This window comes from Betta splendens, chromosome 5, assembly GCF_900634795.4.
Source record: "Betta splendens chromosome 5, fBetSpl5.4, whole genome shotgun sequence".
Taxonomy (NCBI): Eukaryota; Metazoa; Chordata; class Actinopteri; order Anabantiformes; family Osphronemidae; genus Betta; species Betta splendens.
The window spans coordinates 19,470,475-19,485,903 of record NC_040885.2 but is presented as its reverse complement, the minus strand read 5'-3'; the positions used below and the strand labels follow the sequence as shown (position 1 = coordinate 19,485,903).

The window sequence follows — 15,429 nt, the reverse complement described above, 5'->3', positions numbered from 1 at the left end:
GTTCTAACCCTCTGAGCCCTGTTCACCTTCAGCCCTGTGTGTGGAACATGAATCACAGCTGCAGGTTGAAGCTCTGAACACGTTGAACAGCTCAGAAAGGATAATTTAAATTGATTGCTGTGAAACAGGTTGTTAACATTGACGTGTTATTCTCTTTATCAATCAGTTACGGATCATAGTTAATTATGATAAATACATGAAACAGTTTGTGTCTTATCCAAGTGTTTTATTTCCCAGTAACATGAAGCATCCCGTGTTTTAGTCATGAGTATGTGTCGCCCTCTAGCGGCTGTTTACAGTCAGTGCAGGTCACAACGCTGCAGGTAAGAACCAGTACGACGGGCAGGAAAACTCAGGTTTGAAATGATCAAACAAGTTTAGTTTATTTTATGAAAAAGCAAAAACATCAACAAGTTATTTGAGATTTAATTATTTATTTAAACACAGACCTTGTTTTTTAATACTGTATGATGGTTAATCTAAGCTGATGTCAAAGTAAAGAAGCATGTGTATAAAGTAGCATAAATGCATCAATATAATAAAAAAACAGGTGCTGTAGTAAATGTTTAACTTCACACTCAACTAAATCATTTCTGCTGCAGCAAATTAGTTAAAGGAGTAAAACTAGTCACACAATAAACAGTAAATACGTCTGTTATTATGAACCAAAAAGAAATAACCAGAATAACTAAATAAGGGAATGTTACTGAAACAAAACAAGTCGGAATATGATACAAGAATGTACTGGTTAATGAGGATACACTGGAAGATATGCATCACAGTTGGGCTAAAGCATTTTACTAAGAAACGCAATTACCTATTTGCATCTTTAATTTTCACATAAAGAAGTTTGATCTGATCTGAACCAACGCAAACTTCTAACAGATTAAATTCATGCTTTATTTCTTTGCTGCAGCTTCATTGTTTTGGGTTTTTCTGCCTCCAGGTTCAGAAGCTGATCGTTGTCCTACAGGATCTTGTGGATGAAGTTCAGCAGAAGGTGATGAGGAAACAGGACGATTACACTGAAGTCTGCAGCCGATCTCTAAATGACTTGACTGTGACTCTATGGATCATGTTGTGTTATTACAGCTGCAGGGTGAGACACATTCACTAGTTCAACAACCTGATGACCTGGAGCAGCAGCTCCAGAACCAGCAGGTTCTGACCCGTTTGTTCCAGAGAAGAGTCTGTGGAGCGTTTAGTCTGATGTTTCCCTGCTCACATCCATCCAGTCAGAGGCTCCACAGCCTCCACTCAGAGGCAGCAGGTCTGAGTGTTTAATGTCAGTGGAAGAAACGCGTCAGGACTCAGAGCAGTTGATCTGTTATCAGGGCGTCGCTGTGGAGACTCTCCTCAGCGTCGCTCTGACATCAGCAGCTCATCTGTTCTTTACTGTTTAGTTTTACATTTTATTGTGTGACAAAAACTAAGCTGCCGATTTAATAATTATTAGGCCTGAAACATTGTTCAGACAACAAAAATGATCCAACAAAGCTCCAAGAGAAAATGATCAATGTCCACATGACGCACCTACAAAAGTGATAGAAGCTGTGGTTGTCATGACAACGAGGGTGAACAAAATAGCCTCCAGGGAAAAATGTTCACTTTTAAAAACAAAGACAGTGGATTGTTGAGGGTCGATGAAGCTTTGAAATCTGAGGAAAGAACCGCATCCTGCCTCTTTCTAGATGTTTTCATTATCCATTCTTATCATTAACGTGCACTCACATCTTTTCGGAGAGAGAAATTCATGTTTCCTGCAGGAAGGAAGCAAAAGACTAAATCAATTAATGTTAAATACTGAAGGTGAAGTAAGTAAACACTCAGCCACACACTGTCACGATCTGGGTCTTGGGTCTAGTTATTTCCGGTTTTATTTTGGTAGCACTCCCGGTTTCTGTTTCTGTTTCGGCTTTACTTCCTGCTATGTCACTCCACAGCTGTTCCCTGCCATTACCGGTCATTACCCACACCTGCATGCGATCAGTAATCAGTTTAGTATATTTAAGCACCACCTCTCACTCTAGCAAACGGCCAGATCGTTGTTTGTGTGTTTACCGTTGTTCCCAGTTCGCTGTTCCTGTCCGTCCGTGTTTTGTGTACCCCGTTCTCTGCTCTGCACGTTACCGAACTCGTTTCCCTGCCTGACCACGATTCTCCGCCTGTCGAATTGGTACTGTATGCTGGATTTCGTGTATGAACCTTGCCTGTTCCTGACGCTGCCTCTGCCTAATACCTGGAATAAACCACCGTCTGATCACCGTCAACCTGTGTTTGCTGTGCATTTGGGTCCTCATCCGAGCGTTCCCTGACAGAACGATCTGGCCAGACTTGGACCCAGCCAGCACTCAGCCGTCGCCCAGGTCAGTGACTGTTTTGTTTCTTGGTTTTTTTTGGCGGCGAGTCTCCTTCACCTGCGAGGAAGTATGGAGTTCACCTGCGCCGAGCTACCCAGCGACCTACGCGTTTATTTTCAAATCCTCGCGGAGGATTACCGACGGGCGGTTAACCCGAGGAACCAGCGCAGCGCCGTGGAGGTGGCGATATTGACGCTGGAGGACGATGACAGCGTGTTGGAGCGTCCCAGTGTTCGTCGCCTCTATGAGCGACTGTGCGCTAGGTCTGATGAACTAAGCGACGCGCTCCGCACCACGCCAGCGCCGGTCGCACCGCCGAAGGTTTCGGTTTCCTTCTCCCCGCCCCGTCGGACCGTTGTGTCTGCATCAACCTGCCCAGCTCCATGTTTGTTCCGCTGGGAGGATTCCCTGCATTCATGCGGTCCCCCGTCTCCAGCTCAGTCGAGCCCAGTTCAGTCTCCAGCCCAGTCGAGCCCAGTTCAGTCTCCAGCCCAGTCGAGCCCAGTTCAGTCTCCAGCCCAGTCGAGCCCAGTTCAGTCTCCAGCCCAGTCGAGCCCAGTTCAGTCTCCAGCCCAGTCGAGCCCAGTTCAGTCTCCGGTCCAGCCGCAAGCTGTTCAGTCTCCGGTTCCAGTTCAGTCGAGCCCAGTCCCGGTTCCAGTTCAGTCGAGCCCAGTCCCGGTTCCAGTTCAGTCGAGCCCAGTCCCGGTCTCAGCCCAGTCGAGCCCAGTCCAGTCGAGCCCAGTTCAGGTTCCAATCCAGTCGAGCCCAGTCCCGGTTCCCGTTCAGTCGAGCCCAGTCCCGGTTCCAGTTCAGTCGAGCCCAGTCCCGGTTCCAGTTCAGTCGAGCCCAGTCCAGGTCTCAGTTCAGTCGAGCCCAGTCCAGTCGAGCCCAGTTCAGGTTCCAGTCCAGTCGAGCCCAGTCCAGTCGAGCCCAGTACAGTCGAGCCCAGTACAGTCGAGCCCAGTACAGTCGAGCCCAGTACAGTCGAGCTCTGTCCCGGTTCAGTCCAGTCACGCTCCTGTCCCGGTTCAGTCCAGTCATGCGCAGGCCTTATCCCAGTCAGAGGACTCCATCTGTCGAACGGGTGCTGTGCACACCCGATCAGGCCCGACGTCTCCTCCGTCGAGCTCGGCAGCTGTAAGCAGTCATGCCGGCTCCGGAGGAGACGCCGTCCCAGTTCCTGTCGGCCATGTTGCGGCCGTTCCTGTCGGCCGTGTTGCGGCCGTTCCTGTCGGCCATGTTGAGGTCGTTCCTGTCCCCGTTCCTGTTCCTGTCGGCCAAGAAGAGGTCGTTCCTGTTCCTGTCGGCCAAGTAGAGGTCGTTCCTGTTCCTGTCGGCCAAGTAGAGGTCGTTCCTGTTCCTGTCGGCCAAGTAGAGGTCGTTCCTGTTCCTGTCGGCCAAGTAGAGGTCGTTCCTGTTCCTGTCGGCCAGGTAGAGGTCGTTCCTGTCCCTGTCGGCCATGTTGCGGCCGTTCCAGTCTCTGTCGGCCATGTTGCGGCCGTTCCAGTCTCTGTCGGCCATGTTGCGGCCGTTCCAGTTCCTGTCACCCTCGGAGCCGCAGCGCCCGCCGGCCTCCAGGAGGAGGCCGCGCCAGCTGCAGTTCCCGCGCACCTCCAGGAGGAGGCCGCGCCAGCTGCAGTTCCCGCGCACCTCCAGGAGGAGGTCGCGCCAGCTGCAGTTCCCGCGCACCTCCAGGAGGAGGTCGCGCCAGCTGCAGTTCCCGCGCACCTCCAGGAGGTCGCGCCAGCTGCAGTTCCCGCGCACCTCCAGGAGGAGGTCGCGCCAGCTGCATTCCCGCGCACCTCCAGGAGGAGGTCGCGCCAGCTGCAGTTCCCCGCGCACCTCCAGGAGGAGGTCGCGCCAGCCGCAGTCCCCGCGCACCTCCAGGAGGGGGTCGCGCCCGCCGCAGTCCCGGCGGACCTCCGGAGGGGTCGCGCCCGCCGCAGTCCCCGGCGGACCTCCAGGAGGGGTCGCGCCCGCCGCAGTCCCGGCGGACCTCCAGGAGGGGGTCGCGCCCGCCGCAGTCCCGGCGGACCTCCAGGAGGGGGTCGCGCCCCGCCGCAGTCCCCGGCCCTCCAGGAGGGGGTCGCGCCCGCAGCAGTCCCGGCGGACCTCCAGGAGGGGGTGGCGCCCGTCGCAGTCCCGGCGGACCTCCAGGAGGGGGTGGCGCTCGTCGTAGTTCCTGTCGACCTCCAGGAGGGGGTCGCGCCAGCCGCAGTACCGGCGGACCTCCAGGAGGGGGTCGCGCCCGTCGCAGTCCCGGCGGACCTCCAGGAGGGGGTCGTTCCCTCGTCAGTCCCGGCGGACCTCCAGGAGGGGGTCGCGCCCGCCGCAGTCCCGGCGGACCTCCAGGAGGGGGTCGCGCCCGCCGCATCCCCGGACCTCCAGAGGGGTCGCGCCCCCGCAGTCCCGGCGGACCTCCAGTAGGGGTCGCGCCCGTCGCAGTCCCTGCGGACCTCCAGGAGGGGGTCGCGCCCGCGTCCCGGCGACCCCCAGGAGGGGGTCGCGCCCGTCGTAGTTCCTGTCGACCTCCAGGAGGGGTCGCGCCAGCCGTACCGGCGGACCTCCAGGAGGGGTCGCGCCCGTCGCAGTCCCGGCGGACCTCCAGGAGGGGGTCGTTCCCGTCGCAGTCCCGGCGGACCTCCAGGAGGGGTCGCGCCCGTCAGTCCCGGCGGGCCTCCGGAGGGTCGCGCCCGCCGCAGTCCCCGGGCCTCCAGGGGGGGTCGCGCCCGCAGCAGTCCCGGCGGACCTCCAGGAGGGGGTGGCGCCCGTCGCAGTCCCGGCGGACCTCCAGGAGGGGGTGGCGCCCGTCGCAGTCCCGGCGGACCTCCAGGAGGGGGTCGCGCCCGTCGCAGTCCCGGCGGACCCCCAGGAGGGGGTCGCGCCCGTCGTAGTTCCTGTCGACCTCCAGGAGGGGGTCGCGCCAGCCGCAGTACCGGCGGACCTCCAGGAGGGGGTCGCGCCCGTCGCATCCCGGCGGACCTTCCAGGAGGGGGGTCGTTCCCGTCGCAGTCCGGAGACCTCCAGGAGGGGGTCGCGCCCGCCGCAGTCCCGGAGGAATCCAGGGGGGCGCGCCGCAGCAGTCCGGCGGACCTCCAGGAGGGGGTGGCGCCCGTCGCAGTCCCGGCGCACAGGAGGGGGTGGCGCCCGTCGTAGTTCCTGTCGACCTCCAGGAGGGGGTCGCGCCAGCCGCAGTACCGGCGGACCTCCAGGAGGGGGTCGCGCCCGTCGCAGTCCCGGCGGACCTCCAGGAGGGGGTCGTTCCCGTCGCAGTCCCGGCGGACCTCCAGGAGGGGGTCGTTCCCGTCGCAGTCCCGGCGGACCTCCAGGAGGGGGTCGCGCCCGCCGCAGTCCCGGCGGACCTCCAGGAGGGGGTCGCGCCCGTCGCAGTCCCGGCGGACCTCCAGGAGGGGGTCGTTCCCGTCGCAGCTCCCGCTGCACCTGCATCTGTTCCTGGCGGCCCGGCTCCGGCCGCACCTGCATCTGTTCCTGGCGGCTCGGCTCCGGCCGCACCTGCATCGGTTCCTGGCGGCCCGGCTCTGGCCGCACCTGCATCGGTTCCTCGTCGCGGTGGTCCAAGGAGGACGCCGCTGGTTCCTGCCTCGTCCTGGTCTCGGCTGCCGGACTGGTGGCCTCGCCCTCGGCTTCTCCTGGTGATTGGATGGCGCTGCCTCCTCCGGCGCCGTCCGCCTCGACTCCGTCACCGCCACGGCCGTTCGCCTGGGGTACGTCCCCTCCTGCCGCGACGATGGCGCGGTCTCTGCCGTCGTCGTCCGCCGCGAAACTGGGATCCCCGGAGCATCTCCGTCGGGGAGGGGGCTGGGCTCAGCTCTGCTCTCCCGGACCTCGCCAGCCGTCGTGGTGGACTCTCCTGCCACCACCCTCGGGGGGGTCCCCGTGGACGCTGGCCCAGCCCAAGGGCGCTGGGGGTGCCCTCCTGCCTCAGCGGCGGTTGAGCAGGATCTCGCCGCGTCCCCACCCTCCGTGAGGGACTCCCTGGACTCTGAGTTTTCTGGTCATGGACTTTGTTCCTGTCTCATGGACATTCATGTTGTTTTCGGGTTTGAGGCTCGTCCTTGTTTTGGGTTTTTGGTGGGTCCTCTGGTCTGTTGTGTTCGGGCGTGAATTTTGTTTGATGGGGGTTCCTGTTTTGCCCTCCCCCGGGCCGCCCTCCGCCCGCCCTGTCTGTGTTCTGTGCGGGTTTTTGGTTCTGTCCCTCCGCCAGTCCTCCCTCCGCCCGCCCTGCTCGGGTTTGGTTTTTTTTGTTTTGTTTTTTTTTGGTCGTCTGGAATCCGCCCTTGGGAGGGGGGTACTGTCACGATCTGGGTCTTGGGTCTAGTTATTTCCGGTTTTATTTTGGTAGCACTCCCGGTTTCTGTTTCTGTTTCGGCTTTACTTCCTGCTATGTCACTCCACAGCTGTTCCCTGCCATTACCGGTCATTACCCACACCTGCATGCGATCAGTAATCAGTTTAGTATATTTAAGCACCACCTCTCACTCTACCAAACGGCCAGATCGTTGTTTGTGTGTTTACCGTTGTTCCCAGTTCGCTGTTCCTGTCCGTCCGTGTTTTGTGTACCCCGTTCTCTGCTCTGCACGTTACCGAACTCGTTTCCCTGCCTGACCACGATTCTCCGCCTGTCGAATTGGTACTGTATGCTGGATTTCGTGTATGAACCTTGCCTGTTCCTGACGCTGCCTCTGCCTAATACCTGGAATAAACCACCGTCTGATCACCGTCAACCTGTGTTTGCTGTGCATTTGGGTCCTCATCCGAGCGTTCCCTGACACACACACTGGCTGATTTGATGCTGATGCTCAACGGTCTCAGTTTATACTTCAGTTTCACAACGTCTCTATGAAAGGCCTCTATGAAAGGCCTGACGACACAAAGAGGCCAATTTTTTTTTTCAACAACAGAAAAACAGTGAAGCCAAACTCTATTAACAGTGTGTATGAATTGGATGTGTTAAAAGAAGATTCAAGAATTAAAGAAGGGAGAAGGAGTCAACTGAATACCCGGATGTTGCAAACTGATTTTCACTGACTCTGAATCCAAACAGGGAAATATCTTCATGTCCATAAGCACAATCAGAGTTTAGTATCTGCTCTGATGCTGCAGCAGCGATCACGTGTTCAACATGTGGATGATGTCACAGTGACAGAGCATCAGTCCATGTTCAGCTTCCTGGAGGCCGTCTGCACCTCAAGCTGCTGAACTACAGTCAAGGCTCAGAGTTGGACACAGACACCAGCTTTAGTTTCTACTAAGATCTGAGCTGATGAACAGGAAAAGAGCCTCAGTCACAACGTGGACCATGAGAGGAAACATTGAAATGTGTCTGAAACACAACGTTCATGTCTCTGCCTCAACTTCTACAAGAATTCAACCTGAACCTCATCAGTTCAGCTGCTGAAAAATTACGTCTGAACATAATTTGACATTTAGGAACATTAGAAGTGGACGAAGAATAAAAAGCTCAAACAGAAGCTAAAGGAACAAAACATTCTGATGTTATGCTAATAAAAACTCTTTAAACTTACCTATTTTGGTTTCCTCGCGGAGTTTATGTATATATAGAGCCCCAGCTATAATTATAAGAATCAAAACTGGGACAACAACCGACACACTGATCAATGGGATGTTTGACCCTGAAACACAGAACAAACGTTAGTGTGACACCATGTTTCACCTCCATTATGGAGACAACAATAATATTTTCAAACATAAACATTTAAAGTGAGTTTTTTGTTGGACTTAACAACGTGGATCCAGCGTCTAAAAGCCAAGAGTCACTGACGTCTCAGAGTAAATCTCGTTGGTTATACTGTCTTTAATTAAACTACAGTGACTCAATGAGACTCAATGTTTAAAAGCTGCTGCTGTTTTATTTCGTGACTCGACTGATGCTTTGGTCCAAAGTGACCTCACACAGCAGCAGTTCACCACGTGGCATCAAACTAGCAACCCTCCACCCTGTTTGACGTGTGAGCCTCCTCCTGGTGAAACCCTGAGGCTCCACGTGGTCCAGGATCCACCAGGAAGAGACCGACACATGAGCAGAGCGTGATCTGCTGAAGAAGAGCGAGCGTCGTCCTGGACGCCTCATGAGGAGTCGCACTCGGCTTTGCTGCCTTGCTTCACTGCTGCCTCAACTGAAGCTTCATGCTTCCTGCTCTGCTCCATCAATCAGAGGAATCACATCAGGAGTCAGTGACGACGCAGCGTTGCCAACGACCACAACTTCATGAGCTTTAAACTATTTACAGTCACTGTTGTTACAATGAAGCTTTAAACATGTGGTGCAGGAACCGATCTGCTCCACAGCAACAGGAGACATCTACAGTCACAGATCAAAGGTGGTGAACTGAGGATCTGGAGGGAACTCAGTGAGGGTGGGACTCACCTTTGACCCCAGATGTTCTTTTGTTTAAATCATAATTTAAATAAAAAACAAAACATGTGAATCTGAGAAACAGAATAAAACTGAGGAAGTGAACCTGACACAGATTTATTATTAAGACATGAACAATTAACGACAAACTGGGAGACGGTGAAACTCACCAGGGATGTGGACATAGGTCTCAGAATAAACCTGGTGACTGAGTTCCTCCATTGTTGCTACACAGCGATAAGTGTCGCTCTTTGTCACAGTAGTTTGGAGGGTATGGAGTTTTTCACTTTCTGTGTCTCTTATTTGTTCAATAATTTTGTTTCCAGAGCTGTCGAACCAGGAGATGTTCAGTTTAAATCCTGGAGAAAACATCTGAAACCTTACACTCCAGCAGGACCTTGTCCTCAGTTTGTTCAGGTCTTAGGGTGGAAACCTTTGCAGCTCTACCTGTGGACAACAACAACAACAACAACTTATAAAGAACATTTTAAACAAGCTTAAACATGTCATTTTGACTTGTTGCTTAATTTAAATAGGCAAAATGAGAATTTAGGACGGCAGCAATTATACAATCAAGTAACTCTTCACGCGTCAAAGTAACAGGTTAAATTATAGATTTATTAATCTGTTATCATTCAGGTTATAAGGATTTCATACAGCACAAACTGTAATAACACCGTTTAGTTGTTTATATATAACAACATCTTTAAAATACACATTTCCTAACTTAACCACTTTGTAACCACTGAGTCATTTCATGTGTCCAGATATTTGGTTATTATTATCTATTTTGTTATTTATCATGACTCACACCACCACATGCACCAGTGTTGGGAATCAAGTAGATGGAAAAATAAAACAAACAAACACGAAAAAATCTTTGTTAAATGGTTCAGATGTTGTATTGAATTTATAAAGTGACCAAATAAGACAAATGAATATTTATTATGAGACACTTCCATTACAGAATCCAGTCATTTTCTTAATGTGTGTAACCGTAACATAACCAGTGAGATTCTACTGTTAAATGACCAACTTCAGTTTCAGTCAAACTCACCCTGTAATTCACAGCTTCTGTCCTTTAATTCACCAACTGGAATAAAAGACAAAAACAATTTTAGACTCTATTTGTAGAAAATAAAATGCTAGATGTTTTTTGTTTCCACTTCTGATACGAAATGTGTTGGAGGAAAATTTGAGATTAAATCAAATCAAATTTTAAAGACAAAATATAAAAAAATACACAAACATCAGTCATAATTGATAGAGTAAACTTGTGTGGTTGTGGTTGAATCTGAGTAACCAGATGTTTTACAAGTTCATTAGTTAATAATTATTTGTTTACTCACCAACCAGAAGACGAACGGTGAAGGTTTGGTGAAGATTTGTTAAATCACAGGTGTAGAATCCACTGTCAGACAGTTTAGTATCACTGATGCTTATGGAGGCGTTACCGTTCCTCAATAGATGATTAAAATAAGACACACGACCTCTGAACTGCTCATCTTGACGTAGTACCAGACCTTCATAATACAGGTAAACGTCCTTCTTTCTATCTTTCATCCAGTAAAACTGCTCTATCCAAATGTCCTTGTTGATTTTACAGGGCAGACTCGCATCTCTGCCTTCTTTCACTCTGACAATCACAGGATCTGGAAGATAAAAATATGTAGCAATAATTTGTTAATACATGTTGTTCAAACTTCACACAGTGATTTTGGTGACACACAAGGTTGTTATCAGTGTCATACTTTTGTGTCTCATGCTAATGTTGACTTAATTTCTAGAACTTGTACATTGTAAATTACATATATAAATTCAAAGTAAAAGGCTTTGGTTATAAATCAGGTCCAGTTTTCTATGAGAATCCATACAAACTAAACATCAGCTTTACTTTATGTTTTTCCATCAAACAGGAGCTGGTGTAAAAGTCAGTGCAGCTCATTGAATCGTTGCTGAACACAAGGAGCATGAATCTAAATCCTGACGTGATGAGGTTTGTTAACCTGATAACATGTCGACACCTGGAGCTTTGATACAGACGTTAGAACATCAGGGTCACTGTCCATCATTTGTGCAGCAGCTCAACATCAACTACTTTAACATCACTGTCATTCATTGAACCTATTCCAACATTAACAATGACTTGGTTTCTGAACATGAGGTTCAGGAAACGTAGATGTGGTGACAAACACAGAGGGAGAGTGAGGGAGGAACTACTTTCTCTGTGCTCACTTCCTGTTCAGGGGGAAACATTTAACGCTGCACATGATTGACAGGTGTCAGAGCTCTGAGTCCAACATGGCTGACGTTGAGTCGTCACTTTATTCTAAGGACACGTGAACAGTTGTAGTGTTTAACAGGATCAGAGGCAGAAAAAGGTTCAACTTTATCACCAGTGACGTCACCAACGTCTCAACACGGAGCAACTAGTGATGACGATGAGCTCAGTGAGCAGCTCATTAAAAACCAGTGGAAAAACAGACATTCATCACAACATCAGCTTCAGACTCATCGTGGTTCTAGTTCATCACTTAATTCCTGCATCACAGAGAAAAAGACTGAAATGAAGCAAGTTACAAACTACTCACCAACAACAAGACGAACGGTGAAGGTTTGGTGAAGATTTGGTAAATCACAGGTGTAGACTCCACTGTCAGACACTTTAGTATCACTGATGGTTATGGAGGCGTCACCGTTCTTCAGTTCATGATCAAAATGAGACACACGACCTCTGAACTGCTCATCTTGACCTGGTAACAGACCCCCTTCATACAGGTAAACGTCCTTCTTTCCATCTTTCTTCCACTCAAACCGCTCAGACTCAATGTTCTTGTTGATGTAACAGGTCAGAGTCGCATTATCGCCTTCTGTCGCTCTGATGATCTCTGGAACTGGAAAATTAAAACCTTTTTTAAATATAATTAAGATTCATTAGTAGTGACTAATATCTAAGTGTAAAGTGGAGCAAACTGTAAATTGTATGTAAGAGTTTTATAGTTTTATTTTTCTAATGGTTAAACAAAACACATTTGTACCAATGGACGACTAGTGAAAAACATTGTTCTCACTAAAACAGCATTTTCCTGGTCAAACTGATTGAACCAGATTGTAGAACTGTGGTTTAAGGACAGAACAGGAAATGACATCAACTCAGAGTTGTTCTCGTTTAGTGTAATACAACAGTTGTAAAACCATTCACATTGTTGTTCTACGTAGAAACAGCCTGTCTCTGCAGCCACAAACACATGGAGCAGATGGTTTTTCATGTTATGAAGCAGCTGTAGTCAGACACGCTGCAATAAGAGACGATGCTACTGCGGTTAAATGAGGCGCTGTTCACATCAGCCGTCGCAATAGTTGAAGTGCGCAATTCATGCGATACTTACGGTAACAGTGTTGCAATTGCAGAGAACCGAGACATTCACTCTAATGAACAACAGAGATGATGTTAGAGCTAAAGTCCTAATGAAACATACTGTAAACTGCAAAATATCAGAGGTGATGGAATTAATGTGTATGTTTGCAAAGACTCACTGATGAAATGTATAAACACACAATTGGCCTCTATTCTAAAACTTGGCTTTGAATAAAATGAGTTCCTCAAAGTAGTAGAACATTATTCCTTCACAGTACTACTTAGTACTTCATGGACTACTTACCACAGCAAATATGAACTTATTTTATTGCATCGTTTTGGGATAATCCATTACTAAAATATTCGACAGTAACAGCTTGTGCTGCCGGTTTGAAAGGAACCATCTCAATAGGCTCAGCCACACCCCAACACGCACACCCTCCCATCACCAGACCCCCTGCCGGCACCCGAGGTTCGTGAAGGAGATGTCTGTCGCCTCCATCACAGGCAGAACACCAGAAAAGGCTTCAGGACCTGACGGCGCGTCCCCAACCTGCCTCAGAGTCTGCTGAGCATCCGGCACTGATCTTCACCCAGATCTTCAACCGGTCTCTCCATCTGTCTACAGCGTCCAACTGCTTCAGACCGTCCACCATCGTGCTCCTCCCTAAGAAGTCCTCCATCAGCAGCCTGAACGACTACAGGCCTGTCAACCTCACGTCTGTGGTCATGAACATATGTCAGGATCCTGTTCATGGACTTCAGCTCTGCCTCTAATACTATCACCCCTGGAATACTCCACCATAAACTGAAGCTCATTGGGACTGAGCCTCCTTCTCTTAAGCACCTGTACCGGTCCACACTCAGGAAACGGGCTGTCAGCATCACTGCCGACCACACGCCCTGCACATGTAATGGGAAAAATGTGCCTTAGTGCTATTTCTTATCCAACACAGTCGTCATGTGCTGGTTTGGTGCAACACTGAACATTCTCACACAAACAACCAATCTCTTGTGCTGTCGTACATAAAGTCTAAACATCTGATGTTCCATTTGACTAATAATTTATGATATATTTGTCTTTTACTCTGGCTCCATCCTATCTGACTCCCCACCAGACCCAAGGCTGTTAAAGCAAATGCATCTTGTCTTGAAGCTCGGTGTTCCTTCCTTTGGATAACAAGACATGACGATGCAGAAGTGAGAAAGCAAACATTCTCACTCACAGCGAGATAAGGTGGCACAAACAAAAATTGCTGCAGAGAGACGTTCCACCAGAGCCAGAGAAAGGGGTTAAAAGGCAGAAGCAACGCGAGGATCGTGGGCTCTTTGCATCACACCTTGGTGGCGTGTGCACTGATCTCCAGCTGGTTTTTGGTTTGTTGATGTGCACGATCAACATCCATGTTTTTTATTTGCTTTCCCCATTATTTTTATTTTCTTTTATTTTTATAATAAATCACACAAAAGACAGCTCTCTCACCTGCATCTATGGGAAGTTTTCACCACACACACAAACTATCTAAGCTCCTCCCCTCTGGCAGGCGTCACAGAGCCATAACCACCAGAACCAGCAGAACCAGCAGAACCAGCAGACAGGGGTGCCACTAACAGTTGTGGACCCTATGAAAAAAATTTGAGGTTGGAATGTACAGTATAGAAAGAGTCCTGGCCACTGCTGTTTAACCAAGAATGCTGGTGCAGTTGGTTAGGGTTTAATGTTGGTAATACCAAGCTTGTAAATTAAAATCTTGCTGCAAGATTAGTTATTTGTTTTGACAACAACGTATCAGTATTCAGTCATAAAGTGGTTGGAGTGAGCGCTCTTACCGCTCTCGTCAAATAGCGCATCTTTGACGTATCTTCCGTTTGTTAGCTAGCTTTAACAGTGAGAAGGAGTAACGGCAGCAGCTCACGTTCTTCAGCGTGTAATTTAATGCAAGAAACGAACGCCTCGTGAGGACATTTTGTGTTTGCTGGTTGTGTAGCAGCACATGGTGCACGCGCTGCGAGGACGGTACACAGAGTCTGAGCTATGAAAGTAGCGCTAACATTATACTGCAAATGAAGATCCGTGAATAAACAAAGCGTTCTTTAATCATTTTTGTGGAAGTTATTGTGGTTTTTGCTTTGTTAAACGTTTCGTTTCTGGTGGATTTATTTATGCTTCGTTGTCTGCGAGGACGCTGCTTCATTGACATCTGTCACTCAGTAGCGTCAGGATCCACGGACAGACAGAACCATGCAGTAAATAGGAGGAGGTGGAATGTGTTCTGATAATTTGAGGAACTCATTTCATGAGAGGCTAAAATCCAGCCATTGATAGAAAGACTGTTTACTGTGAGAAAACGTAGTAATGGATTATTCCAAAAACAATGCAGTAAAATAAGTTCATATTTGCTGTGGTAGTAGTCTATGCAGTACTAAGTAGTACTGTGAATGAATAATGTTCCAATACCGTGAAAAACTCATTTTATTCAAAGCCAAGTTTTAGAATAGAGGCAAATTGTGTTTTTATACATTTGATCAGTGAGTCTTTGCAAACATACACAGTAAATTCCATAATTTCTGATATTTTGCAGTTTACAGTATGTTTTTTAGGACTTTAGCTCTAATATCATCTCCGTTGTTCACTAGAGTGAGTCCTCGGCTCATCTTCGCGATCGCAACACTGTTACCGTAAGTATCGCGCGAATCGCGCACTTCAACTACAGCGACGGCTGATTTGACCCCGGAAACGTGAACAGCGGCTCATTTGACCGCAGTACGATGCTCCACGTACAGAAAACGACTGTGTTGACTGAATAAAAGCACAACATGAACTGCTACTGTTCATGTGTTCATCATGTCGGAGTCTCAGAGCTTCACTTCCTTTAATGAGACAACGCCCTGAACGGATGTCGAAAAAAAGCATGAACGGATGAACTGAGACTCATTCATTCACATTATTAAGCATTAACATATAAACACAGACTCGTTATTTCACCCACAGATAAACAGTCTCCTGTTTTACACCGTTTCTATCTAATTATATTGGGTTCCTTCTCTTCAGCTCATAATAAACTTTTCTCACCGTTTCCGTCAGAAAACGTTGATCCAGTCAAAGTCAGGAGACAGAGACTCAGAGGAAGCAGCTGCATGTTGACGGACTCCTCTGATTAACGATCACAACCATCGATTGAACCAACAAAACACACGAGAACCGTTCACTGCGTTCACTGCGACACGGACTCGATAGTTTCACTTTTTCCTTTTTTTCTTTCTTTTTTTCAAACTTTTTTTAATAGTGACGTCATCGTCTGCCGCAGCAGCGC

The 15,429-nt window shown here is 49.2% G+C and overlaps 1 protein-coding gene across 1 annotated transcript; it reads right to left on the bottom strand.

Moving 5' to 3' along the window:
• Window positions 1-220: 220 nt before the first annotated feature.
• LOC114855494 (butyrophilin subfamily 2 member A2-like) lies at window positions 221-15,390 on the bottom strand. Its single transcript, XM_029150673.3, has 7 exons — window positions 15,189-15,390; window positions 11,349-11,651; window positions 10,107-10,409; window positions 9,815-9,850; window positions 8,928-9,204; window positions 7,907-8,014; window positions 221-1,760 (listed from the first exon to the last, which is right to left on the bottom strand). The coding sequence occupies exons 1-5, from the start codon at window positions 15,253-15,255 to the stop codon at window positions 9,110-9,112; spliced, it is 804 nt and encodes a 267-aa protein (XP_029006506.1). The 5' UTR covers window positions 15,256-15,390; the 3' UTR covers window positions 221-1,760; window positions 7,907-8,014; window positions 8,928-9,109.
• Between the last annotated feature and the right edge of the window lie 39 nt (window positions 15,391-15,429).

Excerpts from the sequence above, each read along its gene's own strand:
- LOC114855494 (XM_029150673.3), bottom strand. The coding sequence starts at position 15,255 with ATGCAGCTGCTTCCTCTGAGTCTCTGTCTCCTGACTTTGACTGGATCA. Across the intron at positions 11,652-15,188 it reads AACGTTTTCTGACGGAAACG|TTCCAGAGATCATCAGAGCG; the intron begins GTGAGAAAAGTT and ends TTAATTTTCCAG. Across the intron at positions 9,205-9,814 it reads CAGAAGCTGTGAATTACAGG|GTAGAGCTGCAAAGGTTTCC; the intron begins GTGAGTTTGACT and ends TGTTGTCCACAG.